The following is a 26,242-nucleotide window of genomic DNA, read 5'->3' on the forward strand; positions in this document are numbered from 1 at the left end:
TCGGCCATGCAGAACCTGGGAAGCTTGCATGTCCTGGTGGCTGAGCAGGTAGAGATGAAGTTGGAGGCCCCTTCCTTGGCTAGGAAAGGAGAAAAAGGTGAATTTGAATTGGTGAGGAGGCATGGAAAGGTCAAAGGTCCTGACAGTAGTTCTGCTGCCCTTGAAACGCTTTAGCACTGAGACCGCCTTTTCTCCAAAGAGACAGGAGCCAAATGGCATGTCCATGAGCGAGGCCTGGACATCCCCTGAAAAACCGGAGGTTCTAAACCAGTCATGGCACCTAAAGACTCTCTGTCCAGCGAGTCAGTCACATCCAGTCCACAGCATATGGCAAATTTAGCTACGTCCCCCAATATTAAACAGTGCCAGGCTTGTGGAAGAAAACATCTTTCCGAAGGTATGTAGCCTCTTGGATTCTCTGACAAGTGGAGTGGTAGGGAATGCAGCAGGATTTCGTTGTTAAGTGGAGGCCTGGATCACCAAGTGCTCTGAGGTTGAGTGTTGAAGTGATAAAGTTGGAGTCCCCGCAGGTGGGGTGATAGCAGTGGGCAATATCTCAGTGCATAGGAGCCCCAATGTAGGGCTTTGACCAGGTCCAGAGTAGGACATCCAAGCAGGCTGCATTAAAATGGAAAAGCTGTTCAGAAGGTGTGATTCTCAGCTAAAAGATCTCAGTCAAGACGTTTGTCTCGACAGCCACAGAGGGGAGCTCAAGGTCAACACCTCAGCCACCCACCCTCCTCACCACCACTGCAAATGAAGCTCCATTCTCAGTAGCCAAGGTAGGAGTGGAGACCAAGGCCAGTATCTGGAGAGGTGTCCATCAACTGGCATCCGTCAAATCCTTACACCAGGTAACCTCATTGGGTTCTAGGGGCTGGTGTTCTTAAGTGTCCAGTGGCCCCAACCAATCCTCTTCAAGTCCTAGTCCATAAAAATAGAGCTCAACATTTGGTCTGGATGGAACGCCTCCAGTTGGCGCTGGGGTCTTCATCGGACAATGCCCATCTGGCTCTGTGTCGGAGTCTGCGTTAAGAATATGAGTGGTGCTGGGGACCCCAGGGTGGGACTTGACTGGACTCAGTGCAGGTCCGTATATGGATCAAAGGAGCCTGACAGGTGCTGGTAGGGAACCCCGGGCAGGAAACGAGTAGGGGCCCTTTCCAACTCTGCAGGACCCAAAGGTGCACCAGCGGGGATAAGCCACCTAATACAAGGAACAGAGGCTCAAAACTCATGGAGATGGGCGGGAGATGCTCGGGCTCCAGGAAATTCTGGGAGGCAGAGAGACGACCCAGGCACAAGCTCAACCATGGAGACACGCCTTGAATGCAGATGTTCTCTCGTCTCGTAGGATGACTTTGACAGATGAAGCAAAGTTGAAGATCCTTTCAACTTCCTTTTCTTGCAACTTAGCTGAACTTTCAGATGACTTCGACGAGGTTTCAGTAGCCGATCCCAGGACCTTCCTCTAAACCCGGATCAAGATTGTTGTGGCATTACATGTGGAGTTGAAAGTAGTTTAGAGGACCACTCCCTCAAGTCCTTGGAGACTCATGGTGCAACTATCGATGCAGATCCTGGTGTCAGGGTAGTGCTCGAGACACCAGAGGCACACGAGGTGTGGGTCTATCAATGACATTTGCAGGTGACAGGATCCATAGGGCTTAAACCCAGCCTTCCTCATATATGTCCCTGACATACCAGGAGACAAAACATAAAAAACGTACACACAACACCACACAGAGCCAAATAATGCCAATTACTAGAGCGCGCAGAGGTGCAGCTCACCAAAATGTTTCTGGATCCAGTCTGACACCTGGGGAAAATGTTAGAAGTCCATCAGATATACCAGTGTACTGCTTTTGCAAATCGGCATTTGTGACAAGAAGTTACAGATTAAACTGTTATCACAAATGTTTTTCCTACCAATTTTGTTGTAAATTTCAACATCTACTTTTCATGGGAAACCTTTTCAGGATCTAAACAAATTAACCCATGCTGAATTCAGAAAGTTGTTTATATTTCAGAAATATATCTTTCCGGCATCACTCATGGATTTCACACGTTTCCTTCAGAAACTGGATGCAGGTTCAAAGTTCAAAAATTCAGAAAAATGTGCTACCTCTTAGAAAAATGCCACAACTGTGGTAAAAAGGATTACGATACTTACCCTGTAAGCTTCTCTTCGTGGCATGTAGTGCTGAAGATTGAAATGCTCTGCATACTTCAACCACCTAGTGTCAGCTGTTGAAGTCACAAGGTAAAATGACCCCCTCCTCTCGGTGACAGTGCACATGGGCACCGACTCCATTGTTAGTTTCCGGCAGTCAGGTGAGAATGAGGTGTGTTTAGAGTGTCTAGGAACGATGTCCATGCAAATAAAATGTAATAAAGGTAATAACGTATTGCCACGGGGCACTACATGCCACGAACAGATGCTTACAGGGTAAGTAACAATCCATTCAGTGGCATGTGAAGCTATAGACACATGCTCTGCATAGATTGTAAAGCAGAGCCCTCCAGAAAGCGGTGGCTAACTTGTTTGTGTTGCAGTTGTTTGAAAATAAGTATTAAGTACTACCTGTCCAACATTTGCCTGTTGCTGTACAAGTACATCCACACAATAGTGTTTAGTTAAAGTGTGTGGATTTGCCCAAGTGGCTGCTTTACAAATCTCAGCAATTGGTAAATGACGGAAATTGGCACGTGTTGCAGTTACTCCTCCACCCCACCCCACTTTTTGCCTGATACTGATGCTAACTTGTCTGAGTGTGTGCTGGGGACCTATTTAGCGGGCTCCAGCACCAGTGTTCTTTCCCTAAAAATTTCCCATTGTTTCCAAAATTGGCACATCTCAGGCACATAGATAAGTCCACTGTAAAAGGTACCAGTGGTACCAAGGGCCCTGTGACCAGAGAAGGTACCTAGGGGCCGCACCATCTGTTCTGCCACCCTAAGGGACCACTCACCTAACTAATGCACACTGCCATTGCAGACTGTGTGTGCTGGTGGGGAGAAAAAGGCAAAGTCGACATGGCATCCCCCTCAGGGTGCCATGCACACAAAACACTGCCTGTGGGATAGATAAGTCACCCCTCTAGAAGGCCTCACAGCCCTAAGGCAGGGTGCACTATACCACAGGTGAGGGCATAGCAGCATGAGCAATATGCCCCTACAGTGTCTAAGTCCATTCTTAGACATTGTAAGTACAGTGTGGCCATATTATATATATGGTCTGGGAGTTTGTCAAAACGAACTCCACAGTTCCATAGTGGCTACACTGAATATTGGGAAGTTTGGTATCAAACCTCTCAGCACAATAAACCCACGCTGATGCCAGTGTGGGATTCATTACAAAATGCACACAGAGGGCATCTTAGAGATGCCCCCTGTATTTTACCCAAACCACTAGTGTAGGAATGACTGGTCTGAGTCAGCCTGCCACTAGTAGACGACTTTCTGACCCCATGGGGTAAGGGCCTTTGTGCCCTCTGAAGCCAGAAACAAAGCCTGCTTTGGGTGGAAGTGCTTCCAACTCACCCCTGCAGAAAATATAACACATGGTGGTGAGCCTCAAAGGCTCAGACCTCAGGTTATAGTGCCTCAGGGCACTCCAGCTAGTGGAGAAGCCACCCCTGGACAGAGTCCCACAGGAAACCTAGGAAAAATAAGGAGGAGTGACCACTTCAGTTGGGACCAGAGCTGAAGTGACCCCCCTCTGCCTGCAGAATCCTCTATCTTGGTTTGGAGGACAGGGACCAATAGGGATAGGAATGTGCCCCCTCCCCCAAAGGGAGTGGACACAAGGAGGGTGTAGCCACCCTCAGGGACAGTAGCCATTGGCTACCGACCTCTGACCACTGTAATGCCCCTAAATCTATCTCGTATTTAAGGGCTTCCCTGAACCCAGCTCGCCAGATTCCTGACGACCTCACAAGAAGGACTGCTTAGCTGAAACCCCAGCAGAGTAGGAAAGGAGACAACAACTCCCTTGGCCCCATGGCCCCATGGCCCCATGGCCCCAGCCCTACCGACCTGTCTCCTGCTTCAAAGAACCTGCAAAAGAAAAGTGACGCGTCCTGCAGGTCAAGCAACCTCTGAAAAACCTCCAGAGGACTACCTGCATCAGAGGATCAAGAACTCCCATGGACAGCGGCCCTGTCCAAAGAAAAGAAGAAACCTCTTCTAAAGGACTCCCACCTAACTCCAGAAGCACGGGTCATGACCACTGTGCACCACACGCCCATGGCCCATGTCCAGGTGGTCCACCCAGCCAGAGAGGGTCTCCAGGTGATTCCAAGCAAGTACTCACCCTGGGTTGACCTCCCCACCCCTACACGACGACACCTGCAGAGGGAATCCCGAGGACCCCCATGGCCGTGAAAGCTCCTGACGAAGAAATCCGATGCTAAAAGGACACACTGCACCCGCAGCCCCCAGTCCTTGGAAAAACCAACACCCGGTGCAGCAACGATCAACAGGCGGCCCTCTTCCCTGTCCAACCAGTGGTGTGCCCTAGACAACCCTGTAGGAAGTTGGCTCTGTATGGAAAATGTCACTTACCCAGTGTACATCTGTTCATGGCATGAGTCGCTGCAGATTCACATGCTGTGCACAGTCCGCCGTCCGGTGTTGGGCTCGGAGTGTTACAAGTTGTTTTTCTTCGAAGAAGTCTTTTTGAGTCACGAGACCGAGGGACTCCTCCCCTTTTGGTTCCATTGCGCATGGGCGTCGACTCCATCTTAGATTGTTTTCCCCGCAGAGGGTGAGGTTGGAGTTGTGTATGTTAGTCATAGTGCCCATGCAATGGAATGAATACGTATGTACATAATAAAGGTTAAAGTAATATATTTACAAATGTACAATTGTTTAAGATCTACTTCTAAACGGCTACAGGCTCCCGGGTGGGCGCATGTGAATCTGCAGCGACTCATGCCACGAACAGATGTACACTGGGTAAGTGACATTTTCCGTTCGATGGCATGTGTAGCTGCAGATACACATGCTGTGCATAGACTAGTAAGCAGTTATCTCCCCAAAAGCGGTGGTTCAGCCTGTAGGAGTTGAAGTAGTTTGAAATAATGTTCTTAGTACAGCCTGACCTACTGTGGCTTGTTGTGCAGCTAACACATCTACACAGTAGTGCTTGGTAAATGTATGAGGCGTAGACCATGTTGCTGCCTTACATATTTCGTTCACTGGAATATTTCCTAGAAAGGCCATGGTAGCCCCTTTCTTTCTGGTTGAGTGTGCCTTTGGTGTAATAGGCAGCTCTCTCTTTGCTTTAAGATAGCAGGTTTGAATACACTTAACTATAAACCTGGCAATGCCTTGTTTTGAAATTGGATTTCCTGTATGAGGTTTTTGAAAGGCAATAAATAGTTGTTTTGTCTTCCTAATTTGTTTTGTTCTGTCAATGTAGTACATTAGTGCTCTCTTGATGTCTAATGTATGTAGTGCTCTTTCAGCTACGGAATCTGGCTGTGGGAAGAACACTGGTAATTCTACTGTTTGATTCAAGTGGAACGGTGAGATAACCTTTGGTAAGAATTTTGGATTTGTTCTTAGAACTACCTTATTCTTGTGTATTTGAATAAATGGTTCTTGTATGGTAAATGCCTGAATCTCACTCACTCTTCTTAGAGATGTGATGGCAATGAGAAATGCAACTTTCCACATTAAGTATTGCATTTCACAAGAATGCATGGGTTCGAAAGGTGGACCCATGAGCCTTGTTAAGACAATGTTGAGGTTCCATGAAGGAACAGGTGGTGTCCTTGGTGGTATAATTCTCTTTAGGCCTTCCATAAACGCTTTAATGACAGGTATTCTAAATAGGGAAGTGGAATGAGTAATCTGCAGGTAAGCAGATATTGCGGTGAGATGTATCTTTATGGAAGAGAAAGCTAGATTTGATTTTTGCAAATGTAGTAAATATCCTACTACATCTTTTGGAGATGCGTGCAATGGTTGGATTTGATTATTATGGCAGTAACAAACAAATCTTTTCCATTTATTTGCATAGCAGTGTCTAGTGGAAGGTTTTCTAGCTTGTTTTATGACCTCCATACACTCTTGTGTGAGGTCTAAGTGTCCAAATTCTAGGATTTCAGGAGCCAAATTGCTAGATTCAGCGATGCTGGGTTTGGATGCCTGATCTGTTGTTTGTGTTGTGTTAACAGATCCGGTCTGTTGGGTAGTTTGACATGAGGTACTACTGACAGGTCTAGTAGTGTTGTATACCAAGGTTGTCTTGCCCATGTTGGTGCTATTAGTATGAGTTTGAGTTTGTTTTGACTCAATCTGTTTACTAGATATGGAAGGAGAGGAGAGGGGGAAAAGCGTACGCAAATATCCCTGACCAATTCATCCATAGAGCATTGCCTTGGGATTGATGGTGTGGGAACCTGGATGCGAAGTTTTGGCATTTTGCGTTTTCTTTTGTTGCAAATAGATCTATTTGAGGTGTTCCCCAAATTTGAAAGTAAGTGTTCAGTATTTGGGGGTGAATTTCCCATTCGTGGACTTGTTGGTGATCCCGAGAGAGATTGTCTGCTAGCTGGTTCTGGATCCCTGGAATAAATTGTGCTATTAGGCAAATGTGGTTGTGAATTGCCCAATGCCATATTTTTTGTGTTAGGAGACACAACTGTGTCGAGTGTGTCCCCCGTTTGTTTAAATAATACATTGTCGTCATGTTGTCTGTTTTGACAAGAATGTATTTGTGGGTTATCATGGGTTGAAATGCTTTCAACGCTACAAATACTGCTAACAGTTCTAAGTGATTTATGTGAAACTTCTTTTGATGCATGTCCCATTGTCCTTGGATGCTGTGTTGATTGAGGTGTGCTCCCCACCCTGTCATGGAAGCATCCGTTGTTATGACGTATTGTGGCACTGGGTCTTGGAAAGGCCGCCCTTTGTTTAAATTTGTACTGTTCCACCATAGAAGCGAGAGGTATGTTTGGCGGTCTATCAACACCAGATCTAGAAGTTGACCCTGTGCATGTGACCATTGTGATGCTAGGCATTGTTGTAAGGGCCGCATGTGCAATCTTGCGTTTGGGACAATGGCTATGCATGAAGACATCATGCCTAGGAGTTTTAATACAATTTTTGCTTGTATCTTTTGTGTTGGATACATGGCCTGTATCACCTTGTGAAATGTTTGAACCCTTTGTGTACTAGGAGTAGCTGTCCCTTCTGTTGTGTTGATTGTCGCTCCTAAGTATTGCTGTGTTTGACACGGCAAAAGGTGTGACTTTGCATAGTTGATGGAGAAACCCAGCTTGTGAAGGGTCTGTATGACATACTTTGTGTGACGTGAACACCTTGTTAGCGTGTTGGTTTTGATTAACCAGTCGTCTAAGTAAGGGAACACGTGTATTTGCTGCCTTCTGATATGTGCAGCTACTACTGCCAGGCATTTTGTAAAGACTCTTGGCGCAGTTGTTATTCCGAATGGCAACACTTTGAATTGGTAATGTATTCCTTTGAATACAAACCTTAGGTATTTCCTGTGGGAAGGATGTATCGGTATGTGGAAATACGCATCCTTTAGGTCTAATGTTGTCATGTAGTCTTGCTGTTTGAGCAGTGGGATAACGTCTTGTAATGTGACCATGTGAAAGTGGTCTGATTTGATGTAGGTATTTAGTGTTCTGAGATCTAGTATTGGTCTCAGAGTTTTGTCCTTCTTTGGTATTAGAAAATACAGTGAGTAAACTCCTGTGTTTTTCTGTAGGCTTGGTACTAATTCTATTGCATCCTTTTGTAGTAATGCTTGAACTTCTAGTCCTAGAAGATCTATATGCTGTTTTGACATATTGTGTGTTTTCGGTGGGACGTTTGGAGGGAATTGGAGAAATTCTATGCAATAACCATGCTGGATAATTGCTAAGACCCAAGTGTCTGTTGTTATTTCCTCCCAAGATTCGTAGAACTGGCTTAGTCTTCCCCCCACTGGTGTTGTGTGAAGGGATTGTGTGACTTGTGAGTCACTGTTTATTTTGAGGGGTTTTGGGACCTTGAAATTTTCCCCGATTTCTTGGGAATTGGCCTCCTCTGTATTGTCCCCGAAAACCTCCCCTTTGATATTGTCCCTGGTAGGTAGGTGGTCTTGTTTGTGAGGTGTTGATTTCTGTGGGTTGACCTCGAAACCCTCCCCTAAAAGGTGTTTTCCGAAATGTGCCTCTGCCCTGCGGGGAGTACAGTGCGCCCATGGCTTTGGCTGTATCGGTGTCCTTTTTTAGTTTTTCCAATGGCAGTGTCCACCTCCGGCCCAAACAACTGCTGTTCATTAAACGGCATATTGAGCACAGCCTGTTGTATTTCAGGTTTGAACCCAGATGTGCGCAGCCATGCGTGTCTCCTAATTGTGACTGCAGTGTTTATTGTCCGTGCAGCTGTATCCGCTGCGTCCATGGAGAACCGTATCTGATTGTTCGAGATACTTTGTCCCTCTTCCACCACCTGTTGCGCTCTTTTTTGGAGCTCTTTGGGTAGGTGTTCGATGAGATGTTGCATTTCATCCCAATGAGCCCTGTCGTATCTCGCCAAGAGTGCTTGCGAGTTGGCGATACGCCACTGATTTGCTGCTTGTGCTGCAACCCTTTTTCCCGCTGCATCAAATTTGCGGCTTTCCTTGTCCAGAGGTGGTGCGTCGCCTGATGTATGCGAGTTGGCTCTCTTACGAGCTGCCCCCACAACTACTGAGTCCGGTGTCAGTTGTGTTGTAATAAATATAGGGTCTGTGGGTGGTGCCTTATATTTTTTCTCCAACCTTGGAGTTATAGCTCTGCCTATAACTGCCTCCTGAAATATTTGTTTCGAGTGCCTTCGCATTCCTGGGAGCATGGGAAGGCTTTGATAATGGCTATGGGTGGAGGACAGGGTGTTAAAGAGGAAGTCATCCTCAATAGGCTCCGAATGTAGTGATACATTATGGAATTCAGCTGCCCTAGCGACCACCTGTGCATATGATGTACTGTCCTCAGGTGGTGACGGTTTAGTTGGGTACGACTCTGGGCTATTGTCTGATACTGGGGCGTCGTAGAGGTCCCATGCATCTGGATCATCCTGGCTCATTGTGGTATGAGCTGGCGAGTGTGTCAATGGTGGAGTTTGCGCCGGTGATGCATGAGTTGATGGTGGTGGAGAAGGTGGTGGAGTTAATTTTTTCACCACCTTTGCTTGTGGTTGCTTGTCTCCTTGTTGGAAGGCAAGTTTCCTTTTGATTTTGATTGGGGGGGAAGAGTGCTGATCCTCCCAGTATCTTTTTGAATAAAGAGCCGCTTTTGCGTGTGATCTGGCTCTATTGTTTGTAATTCCTCTTCAAATCTGTGTTTTTTCATTTGAGAGGACAGTCCTTGTTCCTCTGAGTAGGAACTGATTCTCGGTTCGGATGCCGGATGTTTCGGCACCGAAACCTTTTCTACTGATTTTTTCGGCTCCGACAAAATCTTTTTTCTTTTGTGCGTCGTGCCCTCTTGGTGCCGACCAATCTCGGTGCCGCTGTCTCGGTGCCGAATGTTTTCTGTGCCACTCTCTCGGGCCCGAGAGTGCTGCGTGCCTGTATCTCGACCGGAGTCGGATGACTTCGGCACCAGCCTGCCCTTTTTCGGTGCCGATGGACGGTCACCTACTTTTCGGGTTAAGCCATGGCCTGTTGGCGGTGGCGTCCCCTGGGCTTTGTCAGTTTTTTCGTGAGCTTTTTGTTTCGACGTCTTACTCACGGTTGATGTTTCTTCGGCGTCGAGTTCTTCGGAATCCGACTCGTGGATGGAGAAAGTTTCTTCTTCTTCCTCCTCGAACCTTTGCTGTCCTGTCGGCGTGGACGCCATCTGCAATCTCCTGGCTCTTCGGTCTCTGAGCGTTTTCCTCGACCGAAACGCGCGACAGGCTTCGCACGTATCCTCCTTGTGCTCGGGGGACAGGCACAAGTTACAGACCAAATGTTGATCCGTATAAGGATATTTATTATGGCATTTAGGACAGAATCGGAAAGGGGTCCGTTCCATCAGTCTTGAAGTCGCACGCGGTCGGGCCAACCAGGCCCCGACGGGGGATCGAAATTACCCCGAAGGGCCACCGGAGCTCTTCAAGATTCGGTGTCGATTTGTTCTAACTAACCCGATACTGAACGAAACAATACCGACGATTTTTTCCGAGATTCTAACTTTCCGACCCGAAACACGGAGCGAAAAGAAACACGTCCGAACCCGATGGCGGAAAAAAAACAATCTAAGATGCCCATGCACAATGGAACCAAAAGGGGAGGAGTCCCTCGGTATTGTGACTCGAAAAGACTTCTTCGAAGAAAAACAACTTGTAACACTCCGAGCCCAACACCAGACGGCGGACTGTGCACATCATGTGTATCTGCAGCTACACTTGCCATCGAACATACTATTTCCAAGTAAGAAATAGTGTGCACAGAGTCCAAGCGTTCCCCTTAGAGGTAAGGGTGGCAAAAAGAGATCATTCTAATGCTCTATTTTGTGGTAGTGTGGTCAAGCAGTAGGCTTATCAGAGGGTAGTGTTAAGCATTTGTTGTACACACACACACAGACAATACATGAGGAACGCACACCGAGTCTTAACTCCAGGCCAATAGTTTCTATATAGAGAAATATCTTAATTTATTTTAGCACCACAAGATTCAAGATTTGAGGTAACTACATAAAATGCAAGGTACTTCCCACAGTTGAGGATAGAACTTTGATTTAAAACAGTAATACACACAGTTTTGATTAAAATGGCAATAAGCTATTTTAAAAGTGGACACAGTGCAAAAATCAACAATTCTTGGGTGAGGTAAGTTTGGTTAGGTTTCTCAGGTAAGTAAAGCACATACACAGTCAGTCTTCTGGGCATAGGTAACCAACCGTTGGGGGGTTCAAGGCAACCCCAAAGCCACAGCACCAGCAACACAGGGCCGGTCAGGTGCAGAGGTCAAAGGAGGGTCCAAAACACATAAGTGCCTATGAAGAACAGGGGTGCTCCGGTCCTAGTCTGCTTAAAGGTAAGTACCTGCGTCCTCGGGGAGCAGACCAGGGGGGTTTAGTAGAGCACTGGAGGGGACACACACAAGCCCACAAAACACACCCTCAGCGGCACAGGGGTGGCCGTGTGCAGTAGGACAAAAGTAGGAGTCGGGTTTGCTATAGAAAGCAATGGAGGGTCACTCCCGCGATGCAGGCATGGCACACGGGGGCTTCTCGGGCCAGCCACCGACTGGGCTAGGATGAGGGCTGCCTGCCGGTCACTCTTGCTTGGTAGGTGGTTCCTCTCGGTCCTGTAGGCTGCGGGTGCAGTGCTTGGTTCAGGCGTTGGTTTCTTTTGTTACCAGGCAGTTGTGATCAGGGGGAGCCTCTGGATCCTCTCTGCAGGTGTCGCTGTGGGGGAGCAGGGTGTCGACTCAGGGGGTCTACGTCATTGGAGTCACCCGGGAGTCCTCTCTGCGGTGTTGGTTTTCCTGAACTCGAGCCAGGGGAGTCGGGTGCAGAGTGCGAAGACTCACGCTTCTGACGGAAGTAAGAGTCTCTTTAAAGTTGTTTTAAAGTTTTTGCAGTTTCTGAACACTGCTGCTGTTCTCTGGAGTTTCTTGGTCCTTTAGTTGCAGGGCAGTCCTCGGAGTCCTCCGAGGTCGCTGGTCCCGCTGGATGAGTCGATGTGCAGGTTCTTTGATTCTAGAGACCGAAATTTTAACGTGGGCTTCTATGGAGACAGAGGGTACTCTGAATTCGGTCTGCCAGCAGGTAAGTACCCAAGTAGGCATCACACACACACACACACACACTCAGCGGCACAGGGAACGTCCCGGTGCAGGGTATAAACAGGACGTTGGGCTCCCAATGCTGGTCTTTGAGGAACCCGGGGATCACTCAGAGGCTGCATGCGAGGTCGGGGGGGGTGGTTGTAAGGAAATGCCTCCTTGGCATGGTTACCCCCTGAGTTTTTGCCTTTGCTGATGCCAAGCTATGATTTGGAAGTGTGCGGGGACCCTGCTAACCAGGTCCAAGCAACAGTGTTCTTTCCCTAAACTGTACCTTTGTCTCCACAATTGGCACAACCCTGGCACTCTGGTAAGTCCCTTACATCTGGTACCAAGGGCCCTAATGCCAGGGAAGGTCTCTAAGGGCTGCAGCATGTCTTATGCCACCCTGGGGACCCCTCACTCAGCACATGCACACTGCCTCCCTGCTTGTATGTGCTGGTGGGGAGAAAATGACTAAGTCGACATGGCACTTCCCTCAGAGTGCCATGCCAACCTCACACTGCCTGTGGCCTAGGTAAGTCACCCCTCTAGCAGGCCTTACCACCCTAAGGCAGGGTGCACTATACCACAGGTGAGGGCATATGTGCCTGAGCACTATGCGCCTACAGTGTCTAAGCAAAACCTTAGACATTGTAAGTGCAGGGTAGCCATATGAGTATATGGTCTGGGAGTTAGTCAAAAACGAACTCCACAGCACCATAATGGCTACACTGAAAACTGGGAAGTTTGGTATCAAACTTCTCAGCACAATAAATGCACACTGATGCCAGTGTGTACTTTATTGTAAAATACACCCAGAGGGCATCTTAGAGTTGCCCCCTGAAAACATACCCGACTTCCAGTGTGGGCTGACTAGTTTCTGCCAGCCTGCCACACACCAGACATGTTGCTGGCCACATGGGGAGAGTGCCTTTGTCACTCTGTGACCAAGAACAAAGCCTGTACTGGGTGGAGGTGCTTCTCCCCTCCCCCTGCAGAAACTTACACCTGGCGGGCTCACCCCCTTTGTTACAGCGCCACAGGGTATCTCTGCTAGTGGAGATGCCCGCCCCTCCGGCCACTGCCCCCACTTTTGGCAGCAAGGCTGGAGGAGATAATGAGGAAAACAAGGAGGAGTAACCACCAGTCAGGACAGCCCCTAAGGTGAAAACGCCTATTGCTCAACTATACTACCACAAAAGAGAGCATTAGTATTATCTAATTTTGCCACTATCAACCTCTAAGGGTAACCCTTGGACTCTGTTCAAACTATCTCTCACTTTGAGATAGTGTATACACAGCCAACTTCCTACACAAGCCATTAAAAGAATGGGTCATCTGGTGGAGAAGGTATAGCCGGAATTACATCCGGGTCAGTGTCACCTGGTGGGTCAACATCATAAGTATCCCAAGGATCTACTGGCTGTTGTGTATGATTATCATGATCATCATCACTCCTTTGTTCCCCCATATAAGGTTGTGGAGAACCTTGGGGACTTGTGTCAACAATATCCCCTATAGTAGTTGAACAGTGATGTGGTTAAGTGGGTGGAGGAGAGGGTGGTGTAGGAGGAGAAATAGGACTGATGGCAATGTCCTTTCTTTTGTGAGGTGATAGTAAAGTGTTGTCCTTCTCTAATGACCACACCAAATCAGGCCACATCCCCCTTGAGTACTTTATCCATTGAGGAGGTACATGATACAGCACTGATCTTGTCTCTAGCCGAAAGAGATCAGGATCCAGAGACTTTATCAAATGTGCTACAAAATGTGGACATTGATTCTTACAGAAGCACCCCTAGTGGTTTAAAGAAGAAATCATGTTGGACACCAAGGTCTTGGAGTTTAAACTGTTTCGACAGATTCTTTGAGCTGGTCTGCCAAGACTATGACAAATACCTTGCTAAAAACAATTACAGGCATTTCACAAAGAATTTGAATTCAGAAGAACTAGATGCACTTAAGGCACTCAAACTGGAAAATGAGATTATCATTAGACAAGCGGACAAAGGAGGGAATGTGGTTCTCATGAATAGGAGCGATTATGATAGTGAGATCTTGTCGCAACTACAGGACACAAAATGTTATGAGAAAATTCAGGGTAACCCAATTCCTAACCTCACTTGTAGAATTAATATCAGGTTACGTGCCTGGATGGACAAGGGTCTACTTAATAAGGATGAATATCTCTATTTAAAGGTGGATCAACCTAGATATCCATGCCTATACACTCTACCCAAGGTACATAAGGGTCTACCTTTTCCACCTGGCAGACCAATTGTATCAGGTATTTTAGGTCCTACCGAGAGACTTTTGGAATTTGTAGATTGCTTCCTGCAACCGATGGTGTATAATCTACCCTCATTTTAAAAAGATACTACACATATTTTGAGTTTATTGAATGATGTTGAGTGGGAAAATAACATGCTACTAGTGACATTGGATGTGGTTTCCCTTTATACGTGTATTAATCACGAGTTAGGACAAGAAGCCGTCAGGTTCTTTCTTAACAAAAGATCAGCCAGTCTATGGGCACACACGGCTATGCTAATTGAAATGATCAATATTATTCTCACTAACAACTACTTCCTGTTTAATAATGCCTGGTTCCTACAAAAGCAAGGTGTGGCCATGGGTTCTAAATTCTCCCCCTCCTATGCAAATCTTTTCATGGGATGGTTTGAACATAAATGGCTTTGGGGTCCTTCGTCTGCCCAGTGGCAAACATACATCTTGTTCTGGGGACGGTACATAGATGACTGCTTTCTAATCTGGACTGGTGGAGAACAAAAACTGTTGGAATTCTGCAGTTTTCTGAACTCTAATACCATGAATGTCAAATTTACTTATCAGTTTAGTGCAGCAAGTATTGAATTTTTGGATGTGGAGATTTTTGTTGCGGATGGTAGGATCCAGAGTAGACTTTTTCGCAAAACCATGGCATGTAACGCCATTTTACATGCGAGCAGCTCACATTCTAGACACCAAATTGCCTCTATTCCCTTTGCTGAATTGGCGAGAGCAAGGCGTAACTGTAGCCGGGATGAGGATTTCCGATAACAGGTTGACGATATGGGTAGAAGATTTGTCACACGGGGCTACTCGAACAAGTTGGTGAAGAGAGCACAATCTAGAGCCTTACGCCTCACCAGAGGGGATATTTTGAAGACCAAAGAGCGTCAAGAGATTGTGGACGGCTCGAATAAGATTAGGTTTATAACCGATTTTAATGATGCATCTTTGATTCTTGAGAAATTCATGAGGAAGCATTGGAACATGCTATTGCAGGATGAGTCTTTAAGAGACTTTTTACCTGTTAGATTTGCATCAACTTTTCGGAGAGGTAGAAACTTAAAGAGTATTTTGTGTCCTAGCTTTGCTATCAGCTCCACCAGTAGAACATGGCTTTCTACAAAACTAATTGGCTTCTTTAAATGTGGGTGTTGTGGGGTATGCCATTGGGCGTGCCACAATATTAGTGAATTTTCGGAGGGAGGTAGACAATTTAATATTAGCACATTGATGAATTGCAATACCACTTATGTAGTTTATATTATACGGTGCAGATGTCTTAAGATCTATGTGGGGAGCACAATACGCCAGCTTAAGACCAGAATTGGGGAACATGTTCGAGCACTGAAAAACAACAATGTAAGATATCCCTTGATAGCACATATTGTTGATTGTATCTCACAGACCTCACGTAGAAGTTTTGAATTTTTGGGAATTGAACATATTCCCAAAGACCCGAGGGGTGGTAACAGAGAACTAGCCTTACGTAAGAAAGAAGCTCTCTGGATCATGAGGCCAAAGGCTGTTGAATCAGGCCTCAATTCCGACAGAGAGTTAGAGTTTTTTCTGGGGGAGTAATCATCTATAGCTCGTATCAATCAATACTTTCATGGGAGTTTTTTTTTTTTTTCTTAATTTATTACCATATGTTAATGATTTGCATGTCTATTGTATATCATTAATGAGATTATGTACTTTGGGAATACGATTTTTGTTTGCTTAACAATGCTCTTGTGTTTCCTATGTTGTGATTTCCATTGCTATATTTGACTATATGTTAGAGAAAAAAATCTTTTTATACACAGGAGGGATTATCACTACATAACCATGAGTCAAAATTCTCCAATGTGTCATCTGTTAAGACACATAGTTTTCTATGTGTGGGTCTGGGTCCTTAATTTAAACCTGTGTTCATTTTAGATTTTGTATTTGTTGTGTTTTTGTTCTTTCCAGATACAATGTCACCTTGGTACTTTCCCGTTTCCCTGGTACGAGATCGTTATATTCATCAAACCTCATGATTTGAGGTCTGTGATGTTTGGGGAGAATGTTTACCTTCTTGCGTACAATCAGGGTTGTCTGGTCACTCTTAATACATACCTCGTTTCCGACATTACAGAACTTGTTGTTGGCTTACACGGGATTATGGGTTAGTCCTTTGTTTATTTCGCTTTTTTGACGTCTTGACGGCTGTCCCGGAACTATAATTACTTCCGGGGGATTTCGTAGGCTATGGAGGAGACGCGCACTCGTGTCTAAGCTGTCCCATTGTGAGAAGGTAGCCTCTTTCTAGCCTTGTTACCCCCACTTTTGGCCTGTTTGTGAGTGTATGTCAGGGTGTTTGTCACTGTTTTCACTGTCTCACTGGGATCCTGATAGCCAGGCCTCCAGTGCTCATAGTGAAAACACCATGTTTTCAGTATGGTTGTTATGTGTCACTGGGATCCTGCTGGTCAGGACCCCAGTGCTCATAGGTTTGTGGCCTATATGTATGTGTCACTGGGACCCTGTCACACAGGGCCCCAGTGCTCATAGGTGTGCATGTGTATGTTCCCTGTGTGGTGCCTAACTGTCTCACTGAGGCTCTGCTAACCAGAACCTCAGTGGTTATGCGCTCTCATTACTTTCAAATTGTCACTGACAGGCTAGTGACCATTTTTACCAATTTACATTGGCTTACTGGAACACCCTTATAATTCCCTAGTATATGGTACTGAGGTACCCAGGGTATTGGGGTTCCAGGAGATCCCTATGGGCTGCAGCATTTCTTTTGCCACCCATAGGGAGCTCTGACAATTCTTACACAGGCCTGCCACTGCAGCCTGAGTGAAATAACGTCCACGTTATTTCACAGCCATTTTACACTGCACTTAAGTAACTTATAAGTCACCTATATGTCTAACCTTTACCTGGTAAAGGTTAGGTGCAAAGTTACTTAGTGTGAGGGCACCCTGGCACTAGCCAAGGTGCCCCCACATTGTTCAGAGCCAATTCACTGAACTTTGTGAGTGCGGGGACACCATTACACGCGTGCACTACATATAGGTCACTACCTATATGTAGCTTCACCATGGTAACTCCGAATATGGCCATGTAACATGTCTATGATCATGGAATTGCCCCCTCTATGCCATCCTGGCATTGTTGGTACAATTCCATGATCCCAGTGGTCTGTAGCACAGACCCTGGTACTGCCAGACTGCCCTTCCTGGGGTTTCACTGCAGCTGCTGCCAACCCCTCAGACAGGCAGCTGCCCTCCTGGGGTCCAGCCAGGCCTGGCCCAGGATGGCAGAACAAAGAACTTCCTCTGAGAGAGGGTGTGACACCCTCTCCCTTTGGAAAATGGTGTGAAGGCAGGGGAGGAGTAGCCTCCCCCAGCCTCTGGAAATGCTTTGTTGGGCACAGATGTGCCCAATTCTGCATAAGCCAGTCTACACCGGTTCAGGGACCCCTTAGCCCCTGCTCTGGCGCGAAACTGGACAAAGGAAAGGGGAGTGACCACTCCCCTGACCTGCACCTCCCCTGGGAGGTGTCCAGAGCTCCTCCAGTGTGCTCCAGACCATCTTGGAAACAGAGGTGCTGCTGGCACACTGGACTGCTCTGAGTGGCCAGTGCCACCAGGTGACGTCAGAGACTCCTGCTGATAGGCTCCTTCAGGTGTTAGTAGCCTTTCCTCTCTCCTAGGTAGCCAAACCCTCTTTTCTGGCTATTTAGGGTCTCTGTCTCTGGGGAAACTTTAGATAACGAATGCATGAGCTCAGCCGAGTTCCTCTGCATCTCCCTCTTCACCTTCTGATAAGGAATCGACCGCTGACCGCGCTGGAAGCCTGCAAACCTGCAACATAGTAGCAAAGACGACTACTGCAACTCTGTAACGCTGATCCTGCCGCCTTCTCGACTGTTTTCCTGCTTGTGCATGCTGTGGGGGTAGCCTGCCTCCTCTCTGCACCAGAAGCTCCGAAGAAATCTCCCGTGGGTCGACGGAATCTTCCCCCTGCAACCGCAGGCACCAAAAAGCTGCATTTCCGGTCCCTTGGGTCTCCTCTCAGCACGACGAGCGAGGTCCCTCGAATCCAGCGACACCGTCCAAGTGACCCCCACAGTCCAGTGACTCTTCAGCCCAAGTTTGGTGGAGGTAAGTCCTTGCCTCACCTCGCTGGGCTGCATTGCTGGGAACCGCGACTTTGCAAGCTACTCCGGCCCCTGTGCACTTCCGGCGGAAATCCTTCGTGCACAGCCAAGCCTGGGTCCACGGCACTCTAACCTGCATTGTACGACTTTCTAAGTTGGTCTCCGGCGACGTGGGACTCCTTTGTGCAACTTCGGCGAGCACCGTTTCACGCATCCTCGTAGTGCCTGTTTCTGGCACTTCTCCGGGTGCTACCTGCTTCAGTGAGGGCTCTTTGTCTTGCTCGACGTCTCCTCTCTCTGCAGGTCCAATTTGCAACCTCCTGGTCCCTCCTGGGCCCCAGCAGCGTCCAAAAACGCCAAACGCACGATTTGCGTGTAGCAAGGCTTGTTGGCGTCCATCCGGCGGGAAAACACTTCTGCACGACTCTCCAAGGCGTGGGGGATCCATCCTCCAAAGGGGAAGTCTCTAGCCCTTGTCGTTCCTGCAGTATTCACAGTTCTTCAGCCTAGTAAGAGCTTCTTTGCACCAACCGCTGGCATTTCTTGGGCATCTGCCCATCTCCGAGCTGCTTGTGACTTTTGGACTTGGTCCCCTTGTTCCACAGGTACCCTCAGTCAGGAATCCATCGTTGTTGCATTGCTGATTTGTGTTTTCCTTGCATATTCCCTCTAACACGACTATTTTGTCCTTAGGGGAACTTTAGTGCACTTTGCACTCACTTTTCAGGGTCTTGGGGAGGGTTATTTTGCTAACTCTCACTATTTTCTAATAGTTCCAGCGACCCTCCACAAGGTCACATAGGTTTGGGGTCCATTCGTGGTTCACATTCCACTTTTGGAGTATATGGTTTGTGTTGCCCCTATCCCTATGTTTCCCCATTGCATCCTATTGTAACTATACATTGTTTGCACTGTTTTCTAAGACTATACTGCATATTTTTGCTATTGTGTATATATATCTTGTGTATATTTCCTATCCTCTCACTGAGGGTACACTCTAAGATACTTTGGCATATTGTCATAAAAATAAAGTACCTTTATTTTTAGTATAACTGTGTATTGTGTTTTCTTATGATATTGTGCATATGACACTAAGTGGTACTGTAGTAGCTTCACACGTCTCCTAGTTCAGCCTAAGCTGCTCTGCTAAGCTACCATTATCTATCAGCCTAAGCTGCTAGACACCCTATACACTAATAAGGGATAACTGGGCCTGGTGCAAGGTGCAAGTACCCCTTGGTACTCACTACAAACCAGTCCAGCCTCCTACACCCATGTACTGATAACGCTGATACGGCGTATTGACATTTAGAGGTGAGTTTGGAATGCAAGGTGTTTTTCCCTTCTGCTAGAACTGTGCACGCTTATGAGCCTGCAACAGCATGATATTTATGTATTTACTCGATACTTAAAGCATTTCCCCTTTAACTTTGTTCACAGCCTTGTTTAGAAGACGGGTTATATTACTTTTCCTTATACAGGACGAAAGGTATTGCATTTGGGTCCTTGTTATTATTTTCTTTATGGAGTTGATAAGTTCGGAGTCATTTGGCTCACCTAGTGGGAATCCAACTACAATAGGTCACTTAGCCTTTCTCTTCTTTTTTGTTTTTTAAGTCAGATCGCTATTACATTGCCTCAATAACGTTCGGTTAATATGAACTTTCTGGGAATGATCTGAATGCAAGGTATTTTTTGAGAGTTCTTGTTTTTTACTGAAGTGAGCTATTTGATTAATAGAGGTGTTTTTCTCTCTTGTCACTGTTGGTGTTTTTCTAGTATGAGCGAGCACAACAATAATATGGGCTTGATATAAGGAGCACTTTGGCAGAACTTTGTTGGTGTGTTTCGCACTAATTGATGCATTTGTTATCGTAAGCTTATTTTTTGGGGGTAGAAACACTGGTCTTTTTGGGTTTCCCTTTCACATTTAGAAATATCGAAATTGGAGCATTTTGGTTCTTATTTTTTACTTTATGTTTGTAAATTATAGCCCTGAAGAAGTCGTTCGGGAATTCAAAAGGAGATTTCCCTTGACGAAACACGTGTTGGCTGAGAAATTGTCATCAAGTCGCAACAATCACACCATAACACAATTGCAATTCTATGGAAAGATTTTCAATTGCTATATTTTCCTTGTGTTAGACCACTTTATTGGGCTGTATTTAAACTATTAGATCATCTCTGTTTTATCACGGTCAGTCATCTGTTTAACATGGCAAACTAAACTTCATTAAATTTGGTTTGTGTTTTCTTGGATAACTGTTTTGTAAATTTCTTCCTTGGTTGAGAGGGTTGCCACGCAGTGCTTGTATTGTTCGTTTGGTTTTTTTAAACCTTAAGGAATTGGGTGTTTCCCTGACGTTGGCACCTCTCAGTCTTGAATTCTAAATTGCTTGATAGAGGATCCTGAGCGCCCATCAAACCCTAATTTAACACCCCCTTGGTTAAGCATAATCCTTCTCTAATGAAGACTTACGTTTAGTTTGTGTGGACATCTGCATCATAGATTTAGTACTGATCCGACCCATATTTGGTTGAATATGAAGAGTCTTTTACTTTGGATCGAGCTTTTCAACCACAGTATGTTGAATAGGCTCTGGTTCAGAAGCAGTTTGCTTTAATGCTGGAGCCGAAATTTTCTATACCATAGTGGGTTTCCGTTTCGGTGTTGATATGGTCGGTACCGAAGAGCCAGATGTTGGAGTTCATCCCAAAACTGTTCAGGCCTGGTGAGTGGCAGGATTTTTCGGCTTAGCTTTCGGTGGCGACATGAAATAACATGGCGAAGCCCAAAGGCTAGGATCGAAATTAGTCAAACCGACGAAGTAGAGATTTCTTCTGTCCTCGATGTATATAGGTAGAACGTGAAGGAAAACAATACCAACAAGTATGGAAACGTGCAATGCTCCGAGGGGGGCCCGAAACAATTCCGAACTGAAGCACTGAAGAACATGTCCGAACCCAATGGCAGAAAAAAAACAATCCAACAATGGAGTCAATGCCTATGCGCACTATCACCGAGAGGGGCGGGTCACTTTACCTCGTGACTCCAAAAACTTCAAGGAAAAACAACTTGCACACATCCTGTCCCCACACTAGATGGCAGAAGTATGCAGAGCATGTGTATCTACAGTCACACACGCCACCGAACAAGTGTGTTTTCCATACAGCTCTGCATGTTCCTTAAAACTGGGAAGAGGGTGATTTAGCACTGCAAACCTTTAGTTGATGCCATTTTTAGTTAACATACCAGACACTTTGGCAGAGCACCCCCTGCTCGTCCTCTCTCCCAAAAAGTAAATAAAATTCCACAAACCCTCTGTACCTTTAGAATCCCCATAATGTTGGAGGAAAAAAGGTGCAAATTTGACATGGATACCTTATATGGAAAAAAGGTTATAGAATCCTGAATGCAAACTACATTAAATACCCAAAAGGGATCAGCGCTTGAGTGAAAAAGCCTCAGCAGTTAAAAGGGTTAAATCTCTTTTAGAATAAATATTCATTAAAAAATGGCAGGGCATAGAACTATATACGCAGATGCTCAGAATCTAATAAGCTATTGCCTTTGTTGATGGAGAGAAGGGCTATATAACTTACTTAAGGTTCGACTCTCATGAGTCATGGACCCACCTCACACTCAAAGGAAACAAATAGCTTATTACACATCTGTATACATCAACATAAAATGATTAAACCTACCTAGTCTGGTAGTGGCTAATACCAAACACAACACTCCATCAGCTAATCTTCAGTATTTGTATGTTTCAATCCACACTCACCTTCATCTTCATTAGCTGTGAACTCATCATCTTCTTCCTCTTGGGTACAAAGCATTACTTTTCCCGGCACTGCCACATTTGTTTTCTTCAGCTGCTGAAAATACATATAAGTAGCCACAGTAAACACATCAACACTTAACACTGTGTGCATAGAAAGAAAGCATTTAACATATCTTTAGAACTGACAGCAAATAACATTCACCTTCACTTATGGCCATAGCTCAACTCTCACCTTCTCAGCCAATCTGAATGAAGGAACCAGGAAAACAAAGTGGATAACATTTCAAAAGGGTGCTCACTGGAGGCAGCTCTACCAAAATCCTGCTTAACTTTGGTGCCACAGGTGAACTCCACTAGGATGCAGAAACCTACGAGTTTTATGGGTTTCCCTGGGTGCTGGCTGCGCTTGGGTTCAAAAATTCACTGCTAACCAAACTGCCAAAAAAAGGGCGGATTTTACGTGGAAAAATGTTATCTGGTCATGTTGTGTTTTGATTCTCCTGTTGCGGACGTTGCGCTCACCAACATAAGTGAGGTACCATTTTAACCAGGAGGGTTGGGGGAACCATGAGTGGTAGGTAATTTGTGGGTTCCCACAGATTCTGAAAGTCCCCTCACTGGAATGTGAGGAAAACATGTTAATAACCTAAGGTTGAGGTTTTAAGGGCATTGTGGGTAAGAAGACCTTGTGGGACCAATGAGAGGTGTAGCATTCTTGACTTTCCTTAGTGTCTAGTTTTTAGAATGCCAGAAAAGAGCAGGCTGAATTAGGGACCTAAATTTCACTGCTAGCCATTTTAGGGTTTTGTGTTTTGCAGGCACTACCCACCCTGCCACACAAGTGGGGTACTGAAAAACATGAAACGGGTGGGTAATCAAAATAGTAGAACATTAGTTATCAAGAATTGGATTTCTCTGCATTCGTGCCTTCCAAACGTAAGCCAGTGCGCAAGAAATGTCATTTTGCAAAACGTCATCTAAATCACATGCTAGGGTTTGTATACTCCAATGCAAGTGTACAAAATAACTACTGCGCCTAAATTCAGTATCTGGTGTAAATTTCAGAAATACCTAGATTTTGTTCATACGCCTATTTTACTCTTTACATTTTAACATATGAATGGGTATATACACAAAGAAAAAACAGAGTGCAGCTCAGTGGTTGGCGTTAGGAAGTTAGAGTTCTCAGAGAACCTACAAACCACTTATAGCCACCTGACTAGAAGGACTTACCAGTAGCTTAACAGTATGTTTGCTTTTGTAAATGAACCATTTTGACAAGAAGTTAACGGCAAAAATGTCACAAATGGCTGTTTTACCTACTAAATTACAATTTATTTTCGTTACTTCAACAGTTTGTTTCTTTAGGAAAAAGTTGAGGGATGTACACAAATGACTCCTTGCTGAATTCAGTTTTGTCAACTGCTCACAAATCCGTAGCTTTTAATTATCATCCATGGGTTTTGCATTTGTTTTCACCACAAACTGCAGGTAGGTTTCTACCAAACAAATTAGGAAAAATGGGTTACTTCTTAGAAAAACACAAAAACCGTGGTAAAAGCATTTTTAGGTCGAGCTTTCAAGGTCTTCTGTATATACTTTGTGGGCTTACAGCCCATCCAATGCTTTTCATTTAAGTGTCCTTTAAAAATCCTTGCTATTACATCGCGTTTTTCAGTCCTGTTGTACATACTTTGTGGGCTTACAACCCACCCACTGCTTTTCAGTTAGCTTCAGTGCCCTTTAAAATCCTTGCTTGCTAGTGGTCAATCCTTCCTTTGTCACTTCTTTTTGTTTTGTTTCCTCCCTGTAGGAAGTTGGCTCTGTATGCACTATTTCAAAGTAAGGAATAGTATGCACAGAGTCCAAGGGTTCCCCTTAGAGGTAAGATAGTGGCAAAAAGAGATAATACTAATGCTCTATTTTGTGGTAGTGTGGTCGAGCAGTAGGCTTATCAAAGGAGTAGTGTTAAGCATTTGTTGTACATACCCACAGGCAATAAATGAGGAATACACACTCAGAGACAATTCCAGGCCAATAGGTTTTGTTATAGAAAAATATATTTTCTTAGTTTATTTTAAGAACCACAGGTTCAAATTCTACATGTAATATCTCATTTGAAAGGTATTGCAGGTAAGTACTTTAGGAACTTTGAATAATCACAGTAGCATATATACTTTTCACATAAAACACAAATAGCTGTTTTAAAAGTGGACACTTGGTGCAATTTTCACTGTTCCTGGGGGAGGTAAAGTATTGTTAGGTTTTGCAGGTAAGTAAACCACCTACGGGGTTAAGATTGGGGTCCAAGGTAGCCCACCGTTGGGGGTTCAGAGCAACCCCAAAGTCACCACACCAGCAGCTCAGGGCCGGTCAGGTGCAGAGTTCAAAGAGGTGCCCAAAACACATAGGCTTCAATGGAGAGAAGGGGGTGCCCCGGTTCCAGTCTGCCAGCAGGTAAGTACCCGCGTCTTCGGAGGGCAGACCAGGGGGGTTTTGTAGGGCACCGGGAGGGGGGGCACAAGTCCACACAGAAAGTACACCCTCAGCAGCGCAGGGGCGGCCGGGTGCAGTGTGTAAACACACGTCGGGTTTTCAATAGTTTCCTATGAGAGACCAAGGGGTCTCTTCAGCGATGCAGGCAGGCAAGGGGGGGGCTCCTCGGGGTAGCCACCACCTGGACAAGGGAGAGGGCCTCCTGGGGGTCACTCCTGCCCTGGAGTTCCGATCCTTCAGGTGCTGGGGGCTGCGGGTGCAGGGTCTTTTCCAGCCGTCGGGAAATTAGAGTTCAGGCAGTCGCGGTCAGGGGGAGCCTCGGGATTCCCTCTGCAGGCGTCGCTGTGGGGGCTCAGGGGGGACAACTTTGGTTACTCACGGTCTCGGAGTCGCCGGAGGGTCCTCCCTGAGGTGTTGGTTCTCCACCAGTCGAGTCGGGGTCGCCGGGTGCAGTGTTGCAAGTCTCACGCTTCTTGCGGGGAGTTGCAGGGGTCTTTAAATCTGCTCCTTTGAAACAAAGTTGCAGTCTTTTTGGAGCAGGGCCGCTGTCCTCAGGAGTTTCTTGTCTTTCTTGAAGCAGGGCAGTCCTCTGAGGATTCAGAGGTCGCTGGTCCTTTGGAAAGCGTCGCTGGAGCAGGTTTCTTTGGAAGGCAGGAGACAGGCCGGTAGGACTGGGGCCAAAGCAGTTGGTGTCTTCTGTTCTTCTTCTGCAGGGGTTTTTCAGCTCAGCAGTCCTCTTCTTCTTGTAGTTTCAGGAATCTAAATTCTTAGGTTCAGAGAAGCCTTTAAATACTAAATTTAAGGGCGTGTTTAGGTCTGGGGGGTTAGTAGCCAATGGCTACTAGCCCTGAGGGTGGGTACACCCTCTTTGTGCCTCCTCCTAAGGGGAGGGGGTCACATTCCTATCCCTATTGGGGGAATCCTCCATCTGCAAGATGGAGGATTTCTAAAAGTTAGAGTCACTTCAGCTCAGGACACCTTAGGGGCTGTCCTGACTGGCCAGTGACTCCTCCTTGTTATTCTCATCATCTCCTCCGGCCTTGCCGCCAAAAGTGGGGCCGTGGCCGGAGGGGGCGGGCAACTCCACTAGCTGGAGTGACCTGCGGTGCTGGAACAAAGGGGGTAAGCCTTTGAGGCTCACCGCCAGGTGTTACAGCTCCTGCCTGGGGGAGGTGATAGCATCTCCACCCAGTGCAGGCTTTGTTACTGGCCTCAGAGTGACAAAGGCACTCTCCCCATGGGGCCAGCAACATGTCTCGGTTGTGGCAGGCTGCTGGAACCAGTCAGCCTACACAGATAGTCGGTTGAGGTTTCAGGGGGCACCTCTAAGGTGCCCTCTGGGGTGTATTTCACAATAAAATGTACACTGGCATCGGTGTGCATTTATTGTGCTGAGAAGTTTGATACCAAACTTCCCAGGTTTCAGTGTAGCCATTATGGTGCTGTGGAGTTCGTGTAAAACAGACTCCCAGACCATATACTCTTATGGCTACCCTGCACTTACAGTGTCTAAGGTTTGGCTTAGACACTGTAGGGGCACAGTACTCATGCACTGGTGCCCTCACCTATGGTATAGTGCACCCTGCCTTAGGGCTGTAAGGCCTACTAGAGGGGTGACATATATACTGCATAGGCAGTGTGAGGTTGGCATGGCACCCTGAGGGGAGTGCCATGTCGACTTACTCGTTTTGTTCTCACCAGCATACACAAGCTGGCAAGCAGTGTGTCTGTGCTGAGTGAGGGGTCCCCAGGGTGGCATAAGATATGCTGCATCCC

At 46.3% G+C, this 26,242-nt stretch overlaps 1 protein-coding gene across 1 annotated transcript in view; it reads right to left on the reverse strand.

Moving 5' to 3' along the window:
* The window catches only part of SRCAP (Snf2 related CREBBP activator protein), a 1,275,580-nt gene that overhangs the window by 892,774 nt on the left and 356,564 nt on the right, over positions 1 to 26,242 (reverse strand). Inside the window, exon 9 of the mRNA XM_069201690.1 lies at positions 21,971 to 22,064. Coding sequence (XP_069057791.1) covers positions 21,971 to 22,064 — 94 coding nt within the window. The remainder of the gene's footprint in view (positions 1 to 21,970; positions 22,065 to 26,242) is intronic.

Source organism: Pleurodeles waltl, chromosome 7, assembly GCF_031143425.1.
Source record: "Pleurodeles waltl isolate 20211129_DDA chromosome 7, aPleWal1.hap1.20221129, whole genome shotgun sequence".
Taxonomy (NCBI): Eukaryota; Metazoa; Chordata; class Amphibia; order Caudata; family Salamandridae; genus Pleurodeles; species Pleurodeles waltl.